Genomic DNA, 18,253 nt, shown 5'->3' with positions numbered 1-18,253 from the left:
CAAGAATTCAGCGCATACCCAGAGAATACATAAAAAATGCTGTGTATATGAACAAAATCTGGTGGATTATCATCAAGTGGCATTTTTTGATCTGCATTGCTGATTATATCAGATCGAAGGCAGATAGTAGAGAGTGGATAGAATTTGCAAAATTTGCACCTGTTTACCCATCTAAAGTGTCTGAATTTATCCAAACTTAAGTTGTCCTAGAAATGAACTGTCTGTGTTCTACTTTTCCTTTAAGTAGCTTTTTTTTTTTTTAGCAATCTGCTAAACTTTTTTTCAGTGGACCACTCATTGGTGTAAACAAAATAATCTCTATAATTAAGAATCACATTGATTTCACAGTAGCTGATCACGGCATGATCTGTGATGGCAACGTGAAGGACAAGAGAATTTTAATCCTTACAATTTTATGCACAGGTAACTCCTCTGCTCATCACCAATTGCTGTGTAATCTGTGTCGTCTGGTTGACAGGGAAACCAATTAGTCGAGCCTGGTGCAGCGGATTCAGGATGAGCAAATACAAGGTACCTCTAAATCTTGCCTGGCCTCAGGGGTATTCTGTACGCTGTCTGTGCACCATATTTAAGGACAGCAGAGGTAACCCAAGAATGATTTACTTAAATTATTTTTCAACCATACAGATATAGACACAGAAAGACGAGAAAAAGAAAATTGTAAATAAAATGTGAAATGGTGAGACTTTTGTTAAAGATGTTTGAAGGATAGTGGAAACTGCATGGATGCATCACATCCCTATATGGAGCACAGCTAAACCTTTAGTGGTGGAGCAGGAAGTGAATGTAAATTGAAAAAATACACATTCACATTAGTAAATGAACTATCCATGGCTATCTTTGTCATGGGACAAAAGAAGCAACTGGCCTGGGCCAAGGCTTTGCTTTTGGAGTCCATGAAAACTGTCCCTTGGGTCTCTAAACATATGGTGTTAGAGTATGTGTGCATTAGAGTATGGTGTCCGAGTGTGTGGGGGTGCTGACGAGTGTGTGTGAGTGTTAGTGTTTGATGTTATAAAGTTTGCTTGTTAGTGGGGGGGATAGGCTCACCCCTGACTGTGACCATTTATTGTATGTTCCATTATCTGGTTAACTTACAGGAGTGGAACTGATATTGGGAGCCAGGCCGTGACTGGCCATGTACCACTTTGAGTAAATGCCCAGTGACCTGCTGGGCAAAAGTGCCAAACACTCACCCAATATGTGTCTTCAGCGGGAGATTGGGTGCTGCAGCTTGTGGCCAATAGCTGTATATACCTTGCAGCATGCTTAGTGAGCATAAAAGCTTAGCAAGCAGCCAGCCATCGGCCGCACTTATGTCATCAGACAGCTGCTGGCCTTAAAGTGCCAGGGCCGCCCTGTCATTGCCAGTCTGACCCTGTGGGGAACTATAATGCAGCAGAACAACTGGAATCCAAGTGAAATGAAGGACCCATGCCACTGATAAACCGGTAATGTACTTCAGTGTTAGCAATTATAGAAACAGGCTCCAACATTATTGTTATAAAACAATGGATGAACTGCTAGCCCCTCGTAGCTGCCAGAAACATCAAGTTTTTACATTATCCCTTTAATGATCTAACATCAGCATTGGCACAATGTTTGCAAGAGTACATGGCAAAGACACTGCAAAATAACAGGTGTAGTACTTGAAATTTTGTCTGGAGTGGTAATGCCTGACTTCTCCCAGTTTGTCGGAGTGTATGATTGGTACTTCTTGTAAGAGTTAAATTCAGGGAAATGTAGGAATTGCCCAATAACATCAGAGGGTGGGACAGAATAGTCAAGAAGACAGCATGTTGCATAGAGTCTATGTGCTGAATGCTGTTCATTGCTCTTGGATCCATGTGTTTGCAGTTACCCTGAGAGCTGCAGTCTGGACACATCTCTCCTGGAGGAATTCATACAGTGGATTTATTTAAGGTTTCTTCAAGGAAGAATGGCCAGAACTGCATGAAGTGAAGGATTTTTTTTCCTGTGGAACGAAAAAAAAAGAGATATATAAATATACATTTTTATCTGAAGAATGGAAACAGTATATGAGATTCGGTTTGAGAATGACACAGACTACAATGGGATACTTTGCGATATTACAGATAATGGGACATTTACATGTGTGGAGGATTATAGTCACAATACAACCCTTCCTGCCAAAGGTATCATTTTACTCATTTGTGTCTTAACTACATATGGAGGAAAGTTTATACTGTTACCATTAGATGAACAGGATATTGGAATGTGAAAACCTAATAATATAAAAATAACATAATAAGATCACAAATGTATAACATTATTGTAAAAAGCATAAATGAAATTATATTTGCATTACATTTTCTATTTCTATCCTGCGCTTCATGATCTAGTTATTTCTGTATTTATCCTCGATATGTTAAATACATAAGTTGTAAGATAATATTATACTGATTTGGGGCTGCAAGACTTTTTGTTAACTCTTTAAGGACCAGCTGGAGGAGCACCTTCCTTAAAATATGGTGTAATCCGTTCTGACCCACAAAGTGTTAATGGTGGATTTATAGAATATTACCTTTGCTCAGTATATAGTATAGTTGATATAATTATTTTCCAATAAATGTATAATATGCATGCCACAAGGCTGTATGGTTTTTAGTTATAATCGGTAAATTTGCCATATTATTTCTTGTACAGATATGCACCAGACAGTGAGGATTCTGCTGTACTCCCTGATTTTCCTGCTCTGTGTGCTGGGAAACAGTATGGTTATAGTGGTTCTGATCAGGAATAAGAGGATGAGGACTGTCACTAACATCTTCCTGCTGTCCCTCGCTGTCAGTGACCTCATGCTTTGTCTCTTCTGCATGCCTTTCACCCTCATACCCAACCTGCTCAAGGACTTCATTTTTGGTAGCACAGTCTGCAAAGGTGCAACTTATTTCATGGGTAAGTCACCAAACAGGCTACAGGGTCACACACAAACAGAGCAAACAAACAGCTGTTAATGATTCACCCAGAGACCTGAAGGTATTTGGGGGCATATGTAAAATATATACCTATACATCAATGTACATATATACCTAAGTAGAAGCAGTATTGGGCTTAACAGCAAAAAAAATATTAATAACATTTATTAACAAATAGTTACAGGGTGATGTGGAAAACCAACCTTTAAGCATTCATATATATATATATATATATATATATATATATATATATATATATATATATATATATATATATATATATATATATATATACACACACAGAAGTATATATACACACATATAAGTGTCTCATATGAGATTTTATATATATATAAAATCTCATATGAGACACTTATATGTGTGTATATATACTTCTGTTCCTATAAACAACTCAATATGATAAAAGACGAGTAAATTGAGAAAGTTGATTTCAATGCAAAACCATGATCCAGTATTAAATCCCTTAACTAAAGTCATTAATTACTTAACTACCATTGTGCTGGAAAATTATTATTTCTTAGTTAAAATATACCTGAAAATAAAAGTTATTACAATTAAGTTAAACATAAAAGGGATTTTTTTGGGGACATTTTTTGGGAATTTTTGTATATGTTAATATCACCCTGAGTACATGGATACATTCCTCAATGCTGGAAACAGGAAAACCAGACAAATACCTCCAGCAAAGAAACTGCAAAAATATTTGATGCAACTGTAAACCAAACAATCCAGAGTGGCTCCAGACCATATAGACTTACCGGTATGTGCTAAACATTGTAGCTGCCTGTTACAGAGAGAAGCCATACTCAATGGGAAGAGAGAATGGGATTGTTAAATCAGCCTGTGTGCCAATGGAGGGTTAACTTTGTATAAACCACAAAAGTAAAAAGTTACCCATTTTGGTGTGAATCATTCAGGTGGCAATTGACCAGATGCAGATTTTTTTTTCTGCCTAGTTTTTTTTATATCCATTTAATATTACATGAACTGTAAGTAAGCGGTGCCTGTGTCACAGCTGTCACACTTCATGTTACATTCATGCGACACAATGTGTTAAGGTATCACAGGTCGCTTGCCACCAAGGAGTCAGAATCTTTCATACATTTCATGTACCAGAAAAGGTGCAGTTAAATAATCAGATGATCCAATGCAGGGAATGCCATATGTGTGTACATTAATAATATGAGCTGATACAGAAGTACATGAATGAGATAAATCCTACACTGGCTATTAACACTATATTAGTGGTAATAACAATATAGGTTTATAGTAAATGAGAAGATTACCATTCATCGTATTAAAGAGACAGGAATAGATATCAATACATGGATGGGAGAAACATTATTGTTGCGAGTGTTTTTATATAAAATATGTGACAACACCAACAATATAATACATTAGTGTTGATGGATAAAAAGTAACTCCATTCAAACTGTGCATCACAATCACTTCATATAAACACACTAAATTGTATTTAATGCATCTCCTATCAGATGTGTGTCTTCTAATATTCATTTTAAGAAGAAATTGACCCTTCTTCTAATCAGTGTGTGTTTACTTACATGTAAATATGTGTGTATGTATATGTAAATGCGGCCATCCAGTCACCATGCATTTATGTCTCTAATGAAACACTTTTACCTAATTTAGAACCTAAAGGCGCATTCATTATTATTCATATTATTATCTGTCATGTATATCACATTAACATATTCCATAGAGCTGCACAGTGCATACAAACTCTGTTTTAAGGTTTTTGGAGTTATATTACGTGACATTTTATTGATAGACCTCCAGCAGATGTTGACGGCAAATAAGAACCATTCAGCTCATCTAATTTGCCCATTTTCCCTGATGTAGAGACTCAAACTTTAATCAGTTCTTGCTTTAGATTCAGGAAAGCTTTATGCCTATGCCATGCATGTTACCTGTAGTAGTCTCTGCCATAGGGCTGTATATTATACACAGATTACATACATTATGTTTTATATAAACACCATTCCCCAAACATATAGTTTTAATGTACTATAATAAAAATATTGTAAATAGTATTAATATAAAAAGGAGAAGGAAGCTTAGATGGGGAGGAGACGCAGGGAACTAATAATAGGGTGGTGTGATCTACAAATTTAATGTTATATTATGTCCACTTTGTATGTTTCACAGGCTGAAAATGTAATATATTCATTAGAAGTTGCTGCTTTATTATTTTCATATTTCTGCCAAAATAGTTTATTTAGAGGATCTATGTATATTTTTGGGGAACGAAGTAGGCTGTCTGTTTGTGTATGATAAGTAAGCATATGGTTTTATTTGAATGGAAAATTGTGTTTGTTTTGAGAGACTTCAACTCTCTCCATTAACGGATGACATGAAATATTCTGGTGAATTATAACATCTTTTTCCATTACATTAAAATTCAATCTTTGCCATTTATTAACCAAATATTTTAATCTGTTAATGTGATATGAATGCATTAAAAAGGGACCATAATTCTGCTGAATATCATTTAAAAAAATTACATTTTTCTAGATGTCAGGATTTACATTTTCCATCCAGTTTACATATTTCTATTTACATTTTATGATATGTTCCACAACATTGAAATATAATAACACATATTAAGCTTCATAAAGACTCAGTTATTTTAATTTTTTAGCACGCAACAGAAGCATTCTAACAACATTGCAAATTGGACAAAGATCAGGGCTGTCTTTTACTCCAAAGAGGTCCTGGGCAGAGCTGGGTGGAAGAAAATCACCCATCTCAAGACCCCCCCCCCCAGGAAGAGCTTAAATCCTGTGTCCGAATTTCATGAAAACATCGAATTTTACGGCAGAAAATAACTATTTGGTTCATCTAGTTTGCCCAATTTTCCTGTAGTAAAGACTCAAACCTTAATCTTGGTCAGTTATTTGCCAATTTGCCTGCGTGGGAGTTATGGAGGAAGCAGGCAAAAATACCAGCTACAAATCCATTTATTTATAGGAGGACCTCTGCGTACGGCTTAATATAATTATTTGCTCTTTGAGCTGACAATGGGCTATATTACATTTATCTCTGTATTTTTTATTTATAAGAGCTTGCCTTCCTTTTTTTGCACGGAGAAAGTACTATATTTTTCTCTGCAGTGTTACACTTAAATCTCTCTTAATCAGATGTCTCTGTACAACAATTACACACAGTGTTTGTCATTTGTAAATTATAATAATAGTATTCTGCTCTGGTTTTCACAAAAGCAAAATATTTGATGAGTTTATTTGTATGTATAAGGAGATTGCAGAAGTATACAATTTTGTCTTTGCATATATATTTTATATGTTACCATAGCTACTAGCATTGAATTGTAAGGTCATTAAAAGAGACTGTCTCTGTTGGATCCTCTTAGGTACAATACTAATAGTTGTAGACGATGCTAGCATAATAATTATTTTCTACTGTCATCCTTCTCGCAACGTTCATGAATATTACAACGTGTTTTGTTTTCTTTCTCCGCACAGGCATCTCTGTGAGTGTATCAACGTTTAACCTTGTTGCCATATCTCTAGAAAGATACAGCGCTATTTGTAAGCCTCTGCAGTCCAGGGTATGGCAGACCAAGTCCCATGCTCTAAAGGTGATTGCAGTAACGTGGTGTCTTTCATTCACGATAATGTCACCTTACCCAATATATAGCACATTGGTGCCGTTCACAAAGCCGCATAACACAACTGGTAACATGTGTCGTCTTCAGTGGCCCAATGATCTCACTCAACAGTCGTGGTAAGTTACACGTTGATAATTTCAAGTCACCTACCTGAAATATATAGTACATAATCACCCCCCCAAAAAAAGGTTTGTTCATTCTGAAAGGAGCTGTAATGCCTATTTCTTTCAGGGATCAGTGAACTAAATGTGCTTCACTGATCATTTCACCTTGAAACACTGATTATTCACCTGATGTAAGCCCATGCTCCCAATGAATTCTTCCTAAATGAGTCTTCCTAAAACTAACTTAAACTTGTCAGTAAGACAAATAAAACTACTGTGGTACTCAGCAGAAGTGGTGAGGGAGAAGATGGTACAATTTAAGAATTTTAAGCAGGATTTAGAATATGGCAGCAAATAAAAATGGTGTAAATTTAAATGAGGGTCTTGTTACTAGTGGGGTACCTCGGGGATCAGTCCTGGGACCCATACCTTTTAATCTTTTTACTAGCGATATTACACAATGTCTCAATGATAAGGTATGTCCTTTTGTAGCTGTTATAAAGGTTAATGACGTGTGGCAGCTGGAGTTTAACATTGATAATTGTAAAATAACGCTCTTGGGGCATAAAAAGCACTGTGCTGTTAGTGACAGCAGAAGAGAGGCCCGTGAGAATAATGATTTCTGAGGACTTAATAGATAAGCAGGCAATGCAAGCAGAGTGCTGGGTTATATAGCTGGAAGCACTAGTAGCAGAAGGAATGGAGTTGTTTTGTAACTTTACATATCTCTGGTCAGAGAATGGAGTATTGTTCGCAATGCACAGATATTGGTATTCTAGAGAGAGCTCAGAGAAAATAAAAAATGATTTACATGATAAAAATATCAGGGAAGGCTAAGGGATCACAAAATGCATAGCTTGGAGGAGAGAGACATTGAAATACTTAAAGGGATTTAACAAAATACAGGAGGGAAGTTTATTTCAAAGGATGAGAATTGTTAGAACAAGAGGTCGTAATCTTAAACTAGAGGGTCAAAGGCTAAAACGCAATGTTAATAAAATGTACTTTACTGAGGTCCCCCAGCAGAAATGGTAGAGGTTAATAAAGTAAGGGAATTGAATCATACATGGGATCAGCATACAGCTCTTCTTAATGTAAGATGAGAAAAAGGACTGATTAAGGTCAGTCTTTACAACAGGAGAAAATGGGCAGATTAGATATGCTGAATGGTCCGTATCTGCTGTAAAGTTCTGTTCTTTTTTTCCAGTGTTCCTCATTTTCATGAATGTTTTGGTATATAGAATGTGTTTTGATTTGTAATTTATTTCTCTAAACTACATTGAGTATTGACCCATGATCTGCCACAGCTAGGAAAATGCCCCCCCCCCATGTCTCTCAGTTTTAAGTGAACTTGCTCGAAAAAAGATCTACTTTCAGTCATTTTTGTGAAATAATACTGTAAATTGAAACTTTATAAAGCCACTCTGAATCATGCTTATATTCTGAAATATGTACAAGTCCACTAGTAGAATAATAGTGTTATGTGGCAGAGGGGCTGCTGTCCCAATGGACCTAGTGAGCCCAGGCCAGAATACGCCAACGGCTGATGCGGACAAACACCAAAAACAATTAAAAACTACAAATACTGCAGTGAAGTGTTCTGAGAGTGCATGTTTGCACCCGCAATCCTCTTATCCGGCTCCATACAAGCGCAGCCACAGCAGTGTGTGAACCATTAGAAGGGACTGGGAGCACAGATATTGGCACAGTGCGGTTATAAAGCGATTCCTCTACCATAGTGTATAACGTGCCATACTTACCTGCAGTGGAGCTCGTTGTCCATATGCTTGTGGGTAAATGGTCCCTTTTAACATTTTTTAGCTATTTTAGCAAAGATCCGCTGAGCAGACGTATTGCGCCTCTATTCCTGCTGCTTAAACAGCTTCTTTCTAAAAAAATCTTTAAATAATGACGTTCTGTTTTTCAGATATTTTTCATGTTAAATGTTATATATTTAATATTCCATTTATAATAACAATCATGTTTATTTGTTCCATTTGGACCAGAGAAATCTCACGCTAATCCTTTAAAGCCCCTGGAGATTGAGTGGCTGCAAACAGTTAGAAGGGATGTTTTTCCTTCCAAACTTCTAATCAGTGCCAATACAGTTTTGATCTGTTCGGCCGGTAACTGTGCTGTTGCTTAGCAACACATCTGATAAGTGTATTTGAGGGTGCCGCCGTGGGGGAACAACAAGTGATTTAATTTATTTCCCCACTACTGTTATCAGGATACACCTATAATTACTTAGTTCTGCACCAATTTTGGAAATACCCCTATTAATACACTTTTTTTTCTGGTTTGATTTAGCTTTTCGGCTAGTTTGAAAGCTATGCTTATAATGTAGGCCAATTACAGTGGTTTGCCAATTACAGAGTTTTTTTTTCCGTAATGCAATTTTATGTCTTCAAAAATACTTAAAATGAATAAAATAATTGGTGGACCGTTAATGTATTTCCTAATCTCACCTTGATCCTTTACTATGTATGGCCTACTATTATAAATACGAAATTTAGTACCATTATTATTTTAAACATTTATTTCTTGGTGCATGGCAGGACGGAGTTAACCCTTCTCTGTACCATGTTTAACCCTCTAGCATGCAAATGGTTTCACTGCTAGTGCTTCATGTAATAAAGTATTAAATATATGTATGTATATATTATTCATATTTCCATATAAACCAATTTCAGCATTATGTACCTACCATCTTTTTGAGAACAAAATCATTATTTTGTGCATATTATGGAAAATACGTTCTATGTACTTTCTGTCTTTATTTCTAATGTATAATTTCGACAGGGAAGTATGTGGATGATATGCCCTCAAGTGAAAATATACATTTTTTGTTTTACATAAAGGTGGACATTTATGATTGTTTAAAGCGAGTTTTTTTCCATTTTTACTAAATGTTCAGTCTTTTTTGCGCCCACACAATTTATATATAGCTTTTTCAAAGACAGATAGAAATTTCTATAGGTACCATTTTTAAATGTATAGTTCATCATTTAGTATGAGTAATAGAAAATAAAATGTAAAACAATTTAGGGTTTCTTCTACATACTGGGTGCCTCTAGTAGAATGATAAACATGCACGCATATTGCAGATTTCACTATTTTTGTTACTTTTAATTCATTTTTCACAATTATTTTTAAAGGGGGAGAAACGTTGTTTCTTGTGACGGCCTGATTTCACAGATACTGGAGGGCAGTGAAAAAAACCATAGTACATACCATTATGTCCTTGTAGTCATCTAGCACAGGATCCCTAAACCTTTTGGTCTCTAGAGCCTAATTTTAACTTATCTTATAATGAGATTATAACACTTACGATGTTAAAACCAGATTTTTTTTATTGAGCCTTGCAAGTCGTTATCATTTCGGTCCAGTATATGACTGAATAAAAAATTTGGTTTTATTGCATTCAAGACCTGTAAGTGCATGCTTATTATGGACTATTGTTTATGGGCTGTACTGCACCCGGGTGTATAAGGATTATTAGCTACATATTAAAACTGAGTGCGGACATACTTAGACTTATATTATATTTTAGACTTGTGCATCCAGATTCCAACGAATTGCTAATTTGGCCAATTGCGTCAACTCGTACGTATCTCCCAAAATGAGGCCAGACCCCCATGAAATGGACAAAAATGAAGCAAAAAACTACAACTTTTCTTCTGAAGTTCACATTCCTACTCTCCCACTCTATTAGACTCTCTGAAAGTCTCCTTATCTTCATTGCCGACCACGTCCTCTTCGCTTCCATGTCTTTCACCTTCTTGTTCTTCATCTTCTTATTTTCTTTCTCTTTAATTTCTTCATCCTCATCTTTGCAGATATAACCTCCCAAAGAGTAAATGTGGGCGTCAGACAACAAATTTTGTTTCTGAATTTAAAGTGACCCCTGAGTTTTGTCCGAAATGAAAGGGCAGGAAAAACAATTCAGTGTCTGAAAACGTATGAGCCAAAAAGAATCCAAAAAATTTGTCTGAATTGTTTTTGGCCCATTTGCAGAGAATATCATGCTTTGGATCCCTAAAAGTGACATTTTTCTCTCTATATATATATATATATAATGTTTGCAGATGCATGCAGAGGCGACACGTGTTATGTCACTTTTTGGTTCATATAAATAGAACTATGTCATCATAAGTTTATGCACACGTGCAATTTTTAAAATATATCAGTCATTAAACGGCTGACTTTTACTATACTACTTAATATAAATGGAAGAGATATCTCCCCTAGGTCCATGTTTGACATACGACAGGTCATGAGAGGTACCTGTAATGCAATATAAGGATGATGAATCTGTAACGGTAAGGATGGGGGGGCAGAGCTGTAATGGGTAAAAATGAACTGTAATCTTAGTAGCGAAGAGTACGTTATTGCTTCAGAGGGAGAGAAACTGTATTGGAAACTGTAATGCAACAAGATACGGGATAAAGTCATGTGCAGTAAAATCATATAGTTAAAAAATGCACACAGAAAAATAGAAACATAGAATGTTACAGCAGATATCCTTTCAGCTCATCTAGTCTGCTTGGTTTTACTGCCGTATGGACTCAAATTTATAATCCTTGTGCCCAGCCCATGCCCGATTTTCTCGCTGTATTAGCCTCTACCACTTCTGCTGGGAAACTATTCAATTTATTATCTGGGTGAATATAGGTAGGACACAAGAGGGTAGAAAATATAAGCAAAAAAAGCTATCTTATAATGCATTGCCATGTACCACCCCATGTAACGTGGCATGGCAGAGCCTGAAACAGCCCATGGGGCTAAAGGGGAAAGCTGTGAAGCTGTGGTTTGAAAGTAACTTTACTAGTAATTATTTGACCAAATGTCCGGTAAACAGCCATAAAACGCAAGAAGCTACACTTTTCAGCACTTGATTATCCATCCCTTTGCATTGTTTAATGGAATCATCCATCACATTATTGCATAAGCATCAATTCTGGTAAATTCATGCAGCAGTCAGTTACCGAGTAATTTATTTGTATCTCAAAATTGATTGTCTTTCAGGGAGGTTATGACATGTAATTTGGTAGTAATTTCACAAGCAAATGCATGGTATGGATGGGGAAAAAAGAACATAATATGATATATCTCCGGCAACAATGTAACCACCAAACCGACGCTGCTTTGCTTTGGGTGTCAGCCTGATAATAATAGAGTAAGAGGGAACGGGTGAGACAGGGCCATTTAAAAAAATGGTAATAAACAGTGTAGTTAAAATTGGTTAAAATGTTCACGGACCCATATATTTGCTGCTTTCTGTTTTGTATGTGAAGAACAAACACAGACTATAAACGAAAAACCTTAAATTGTACAATAAATGTGTTTGTATGTATATATATATATATATATATATATAATTTTTTTTTTTTTTTTTATTTAAATACAATATTTAAAAACAGGGAAAAGAAAAAATGTTGGTGCGCTAAGCTAGTCTCAGGCTCAAATAATATAAATGTGTAATACGAGGCCTACCAAACAGGTGTAAGCATGCTGCAAAAAACAGTGTATTGGCTGTACAATGTATACAAAAAACAAAAACTGTCTGCGCTTCTTACCCTAATAAAGTTGGCAACAAATATATAAACATAATATAAATGAGAGGTTTTGGTTATATGAATTGGCCAAAGCATAATTAAGCTCACCCGCCACGTCAAGGCAATACAATATTTAAAAGACAGCTTTCAAGAGTTATCCTCTCTTCATCAGGTTTTGCATCTTCTGATTTGTAGGAACTCTGTGTTTAGGAAGGGACATGCATAAACATATAAGCATGCTGATAGCATATTAACTTGTCATTAGCAGTGACAGACGGATGGGAGTTAGAAGTGTCTCCTAGGTGTGACTGTCAGTAGCAGTGACGGTGTTAGATTCAGCTGAGATTGAGGCTCATCTACCATACTGGAAGTGTCAAGTAGTATAGAAATTGTACTCGAGTGGAGTGAACTAATTGTAATCATTTATTTATTTAATGGCTGTTTTTTTTAATTAAAAAAAAAACTATTTAGAAGCCATTTCTTTAAATATTTTCCTATCTCCAGTTAAGTTGTGCTTTTAGTATTACACTTATGCTACCAGCAAAAATTAGGCATTGGACTATACATGTGCAATGAGTTGTTAGGGGTAGGCTTTTACTAACAGCAAAGCCTCTTCATTTTGGATGACTCAAATAATAAGTCGGAAAATTGGCTAAAAGATACACTGCAAAAAGTGGTTCTAAATGGAAAATTCTCAAACTGGACCAAGATATTAAGTGGAGTACCTCCGGGGTCTGTCCCGGGTCCTCTTCATTTTAATTTGTTTTTTAATGATCTCCCATATTGCACTGAGAGCCATGTCTCAGGGTTTGCTAATGGAACACAATTAGGTTGGGTAATACAGTCTAACCTTGATGTTGCTTCTCTGCAGGAGGATTTAGACAGAGTGGGGTATTTGGCAGGCAAGTGGCAAATGAAGTTCAATACAGATAAATGTAAAATTATGCATTATAGAAAAATTATAACAATGCAACGTATACTTCAAATGGTATCTCCCTGGGAAAAACTAATAAGGAGAAAGATTAGAGAATATACGTTTTTGCCTTCTTTTGGATCAAAAGCAGGAAGGATAGATAAAAAGGTTGAACTTGATGGACTTTTTCAACCTTGATTACTATGTTACTATGTAAAAGAATTAGGCAGGGCATGGGACTGTGAATTTAATTTAGTTGCATATTTACACTACCGGCGAACTTCTTAATTTTAGTCCAGACAAGGGGAATTTCAGCAATACTTCTTTTCTCTGGCCATTAGAGTAGACAGTTTTGTACTGTTACAGTCATACATTTAATTTTTACCGGTGGAAATGTCCAAATCCAGATACCAGTCCCAGGTGGGCTGAGGCCTTCTTGCCTAGAGTCGAAAATACGATCAACCTCATGCAGCAGCAGTACTAGCGAACATCCCAGCCATAGTAGTTAAAGTATTCTCCATCCCATCTACCAAAGTGAGGTTAAATTTTAGCCACTACGAAGGACTCACAGAGTGTTGTTGCTGGTGGTTCTGCAATGCAAAATTTAGTGTGGATCCCTTCCTAAACCTTAAGATGTTTCCCCAGTAAGTAAAAAGTCCACAATGTGGCGGGGAGCTCCCCCTTTGAAAATACCCCCCAGAATTTAATTTTGAATGAAAAAAAGACCTCTAAATCTCATCGGAACCCAACATTGGAAAACAAAAACCTTGTCCCAAATTAATTTTGCTTGCCGCCCCCAAGTCTAATTTATGCATTTCTATTAATACATGGCACTAGTATTGTTTTTGTACTGCAGTCATACATTCAGTGACAGAATGCACAATACAAATGAAGAATGTGTTTGGAACTCAATAGTAAGTTATATCACTATTTGTTATTACTGCTTCAACACATTGTATTCCACCAGGGAGTTAATTTGCTAGGAGGGTCAAGTTAATTGTGCTGAACATAGAATATCATAAATAGTTGAATGCCAGTAGGAATATTTTAAGAGCCAGGACTATATGTCCTTGGATTTGAGAATCCTTTTGTGTAGAAATCAACTTTTTGTATGTCAAAGCATCTTTATCTAGAACTCGGTTAAATTAAACTATGGGTTATTTGAAGTAATTGACTTGATTTATATGCTGTCTTCCTAGGTATGTCTTCTTGTTGCTAATCCTCTTCCTTGTTCCTGGAATTGTTATGACAATTGCATATGGCTTAATATCTGTCGAGTTATACAGAGGGATACGCTTTGATGTCGGTCAGAGAAAAGGTACAACACAGCTGGGTTTTTTTCAAAAAATGATGTCATCATGTCATCATATCTTATCAAATAAGCAGATTTAGAATCTGGCTAAGTCCCTCAAAGGACCAAGAGAAAAACAAGAACTACCCTGACGCTCATTAACCACATGTTTATATACAGTTGTTTTTATCTGCCATCAAATTCCATGATTGTGTTGAAGCATCCTTCTTACACACTATAATGTAACTAGGATTTCTTAAGTATTCTTTATATTTATTCCTGCATGTTTTTTTCCCCTTTATTTTCTGTACCCATTTGCCTTTGCTGCATAGAGTGCACCAACAACACAAGCAGTAAGCAGTTTGAAAACGGAGATGGTTGTTATTTGCAGAAGACAAAACGGAAGAAATTTGAAATGCAGCAGCTGTCCTCTCATAACAGAGCCAAGATTGAGAGAGTGCGCAGTAACAGCTCAGCGGCTAACCTCATGGCCAAAAAGCGCGTCATCCGCATGCTGATCGTCATTGTTATCTTATTCTTTATCTGCTGGACCCCAGTATTCAGTGCAAACGCTTGGAGAGCCTTTGACACCCCATCAGCTGACATCCTTCTCTCTGGAGCTCCAATTTCTTTTATTCATTTACTCTCCTACACTTCGGCTTGTGTAAACCCAATTATCTATTGCTTTATGAACAAGCGTTTTCGGCTGGGTTTTCTAGCTACATTTGCCTGTTGCTCTAGAAGTGGAGTGCAAAGTAGGGGCATGGTACCAGGTATAGCAGAAGAAGAAGGAAGGACGACAGGTGCTTCCCTTTCAAGATGCACCTATACCAACATAAGTATATCTGCCACTGCATCTGCCCCTACATGAAATACCAAGTGGGTCTTTGCATGGAAAACCAAGGACTGTGAGCACATAGGTACAAGTTGACTAAGTTACAGATGGATTTCTTTTACTGAAAATGGCCTGGATAAAATATAACAGAACAAAACTATCAGCTCTACTGTTGCTTAAAAGTAGATTGATATATTGAGACCTTGTGACAACTGTGTAATTATTTGCGCATATACATGGTTCATTGACCTGCGACAGCAAGATATGTGAAAAAATACATTCATTCTATACAATATCTTTATACAAGGACCTTGATGTGGAATTTCAGCTGCATGGGGATCAGAACAGGACCATAATGACTCTCAGACATTCATTAACTTATATCGGGGAGAAAATAAAAAATATAATAATTATAAAAAAAATAATTCTTGTTTTTACATTTAAATGTATGTGTCTCTGTACGTTTAAAACCATTTGCACACAGCCAGACCAATTACAAAGAATTAAGAAAGAATATAAATCACATCTTCAGATTAGCTTGCCAAAATAGCTGCCTACTGAGGACTAGTTCTAGAATTTCAAGCTCCCCAGATAAATTTTATTTCTGGAGCCCCTCCTGCATGCAGAGCCGCCATCAGAGGGGTACGCAGGGAGGTCGGGCCCCCTGCTTTGCCACAGCGTTGTGATAAGGTGGGCGCCATGTAACTAAGCTTTAACCCACCAGGCAATCCGCTAGGCCAGTGCTTTGGGCGCTCTTCCTCAGGGACAAAATGCTCTGCACTGGGAGATGGTGTAATTTCCTAGCGCCCATACATAGCGTATGAGGACCTCGAGGGAGGAGAAGAGCTGTCGGTGTGTAAGTATCTTACTGTATGTGTGTATGTTAGTATATGTGTATAAGTATGTTATACACATATATAGTGCTGTGTGTGTACGGATGTTAGCATGTGTGTGAAAATATGTTAATATGTTACAGTATGTGTAATGTCAGTACAGTAGTATTAGAGTTGTGTGTTTTTAGTTTATGTACATGCAATGTACTGTACTGTTGTGTAAGAGTCATTATGTATGTAAAGTGTTAAATTTACAATATACTCACTGATGTACAAATGTCCGAAAGTGAGGAGGTACCCCCAACAAATCAAAGCATCCAAATTTTAGTTTGATTTATTTTTTTTCTACTCTCACTCACGCTCTTACACATTATCACATGCTCTGAATGTCTCTCACACTCTTTCTCAGTGTGTTAGTGTGAGAGAGCACGAGAGAGTGAATAAGGAGGACAACAAATTTTATGACTGACTGGAAAAATCCATCTGAAATTTGTCAGAACCAAAATGTAATGTGTTACTGTTTGGGACCATATTATGTTTGTGTAAGCATGTGTGTCTGTTACTGCATGGTGTTTAAGTCTACGTTAGCGTATGGTGTTAGCATACATGTATGTGTGTTAGTATTTGGTGTTAGCTTGTGGGTGAGTGTATGATGTTACAGTTAGGTCAGTTTGTGAGTCAGCGTATGGTGTTGGAGTGTCAGGCGTGAGCTTAATGTTAGTGGGAAAGACTGTGTATGTAACATGGGAAACATGAGAAAGACTGTGTATGTAAGTGTACAGTGTTAGAGTGAGTTTGCGTGATAGCATGTTAGTTATGAAGAGCCCTAAAGAAATAGTGCACCCAGGCACCACTAACCCTACGCTCACCTCTGTTCTCATAAGGTGTGCTTACGATAGGATCTTAAGGTTGAATGATGGATGGAGCGATGGGTGGGACAATGGGATGGAGATGGGGCATGGATTGATGGAAGGGGCATGGGGGCCCCGGCACTAACCCCGTACTGAGCCCCAAGATATTTGATGGTGGCCCTGCCTGCATGCACCCACTTTCCAACATAAGAGTCTCATGGTGGCACCCTCTACCTGCTAAGTGCCCTAGACAGTCATCTTTTTGCCTAGCCTTTCCTCGCACATTTTATTCCTCATTAACCTAAACTAGGTAAATAACATCTGCAAGCGCAATCACAAAAATAAATGTATTTAAAGAATACAAAAAATTATACTGTGGAAAATAAAACACTATTTTTTGAAAGATAATATTACAATAACTTGCTTAAGGGCATTTTAGCATTGCAACCTTTGGCAAATGTAACTTTTCAGACATTGTTCATGACAACATATTTTTTAACGTGCTGCTGTGTGAACTTTGTGTAATTTGGTTGGAATTATAATCCTCTCTATTCCGTTCCTGCTAATTAATCATGGAAGTTATGTCAGGTTTCCAAGTACGAAAAAGTACAACTTGTTTTTCTTTATGTTTGTTCTAGTACAGAGTTTCGTACAGACCTTGTGTCATTAACAAGATGCTGTTGATTGGCATTTCTTTTTATTTAGCAATAAAGAAAAAAATTGATCCTATCCATCAAATTAATTTTATTGGGTTTTTAAACTACAAATAAGGATGTAGACACGTTATTTGTTGTTAATACAGGTTGACACTTATTTTCAAATTAAACAACAAAATAACTATTGTGCAAATTACCTTTGCCATATTAAATTTGGTGAGCCGGTGTAGCAAGCCATGTTGAATCAAATTCTCATTTACTATTTCAAGACAAAATGGAACGGCAGATTGACATTGAATTTTAAATCTGGAAATACGTTTTGATCTAGAATTGCCTGTTCTGCATGGTGAAGATTATAATATTACAATCAAAGAGAACGAGTACTTAAATTTTGGTTGCATTCATACAAGTTAACTTCCTTATATAAATGTGAGCAGGCTCAAGTTATAAAATTGTATTTATCAATTATATGAAAGTTGTTTGCATATTCTCCTTAGTAATTATAATTGGAACACTTTATCTCTTTTGACTGAACACGCAAGCCAAGCATGGTAGACGAGTCAGAGGATTTCGTCTTCTGTCTAC

General features: G+C 36.5%; 1 protein-coding gene across 1 annotated transcript; it reads left to right on the top strand.

Moving 5' to 3' along the window:
* The first annotated feature begins 2,047 nt into the window (after positions 1 to 2,047).
* On the top strand, positions 2,048 to 15,738 carry CCKAR (cholecystokinin A receptor). The gene is made up of 5 exons (XM_053454951.1): positions 2,048 to 2,177; positions 2,689 to 2,940; positions 6,482 to 6,743; positions 14,402 to 14,520; positions 14,826 to 15,738. Exons 1-5 carry the CDS (start codon positions 2,048 to 2,050, stop codon positions 15,362 to 15,364), a joined length of 1,302 nt encoding a protein of 433 aa, XP_053310926.1. The 3' UTR covers positions 15,365 to 15,738.
* The last annotated feature ends 2,515 nt before the right edge of the window (positions 15,739 to 18,253 follow it).

The sequence above is a fragment of the Spea bombifrons genome, chromosome 1, assembly GCF_027358695.1.
Source record: "Spea bombifrons isolate aSpeBom1 chromosome 1, aSpeBom1.2.pri, whole genome shotgun sequence".
NCBI lineage: Eukaryota > Metazoa > Chordata > Amphibia > Anura > Pelobatidae > Spea > Spea bombifrons.
The sequence above is the reverse complement of the archived record's forward strand: the minus strand, read 5'-3'. Positions and strand labels throughout refer to the sequence as shown.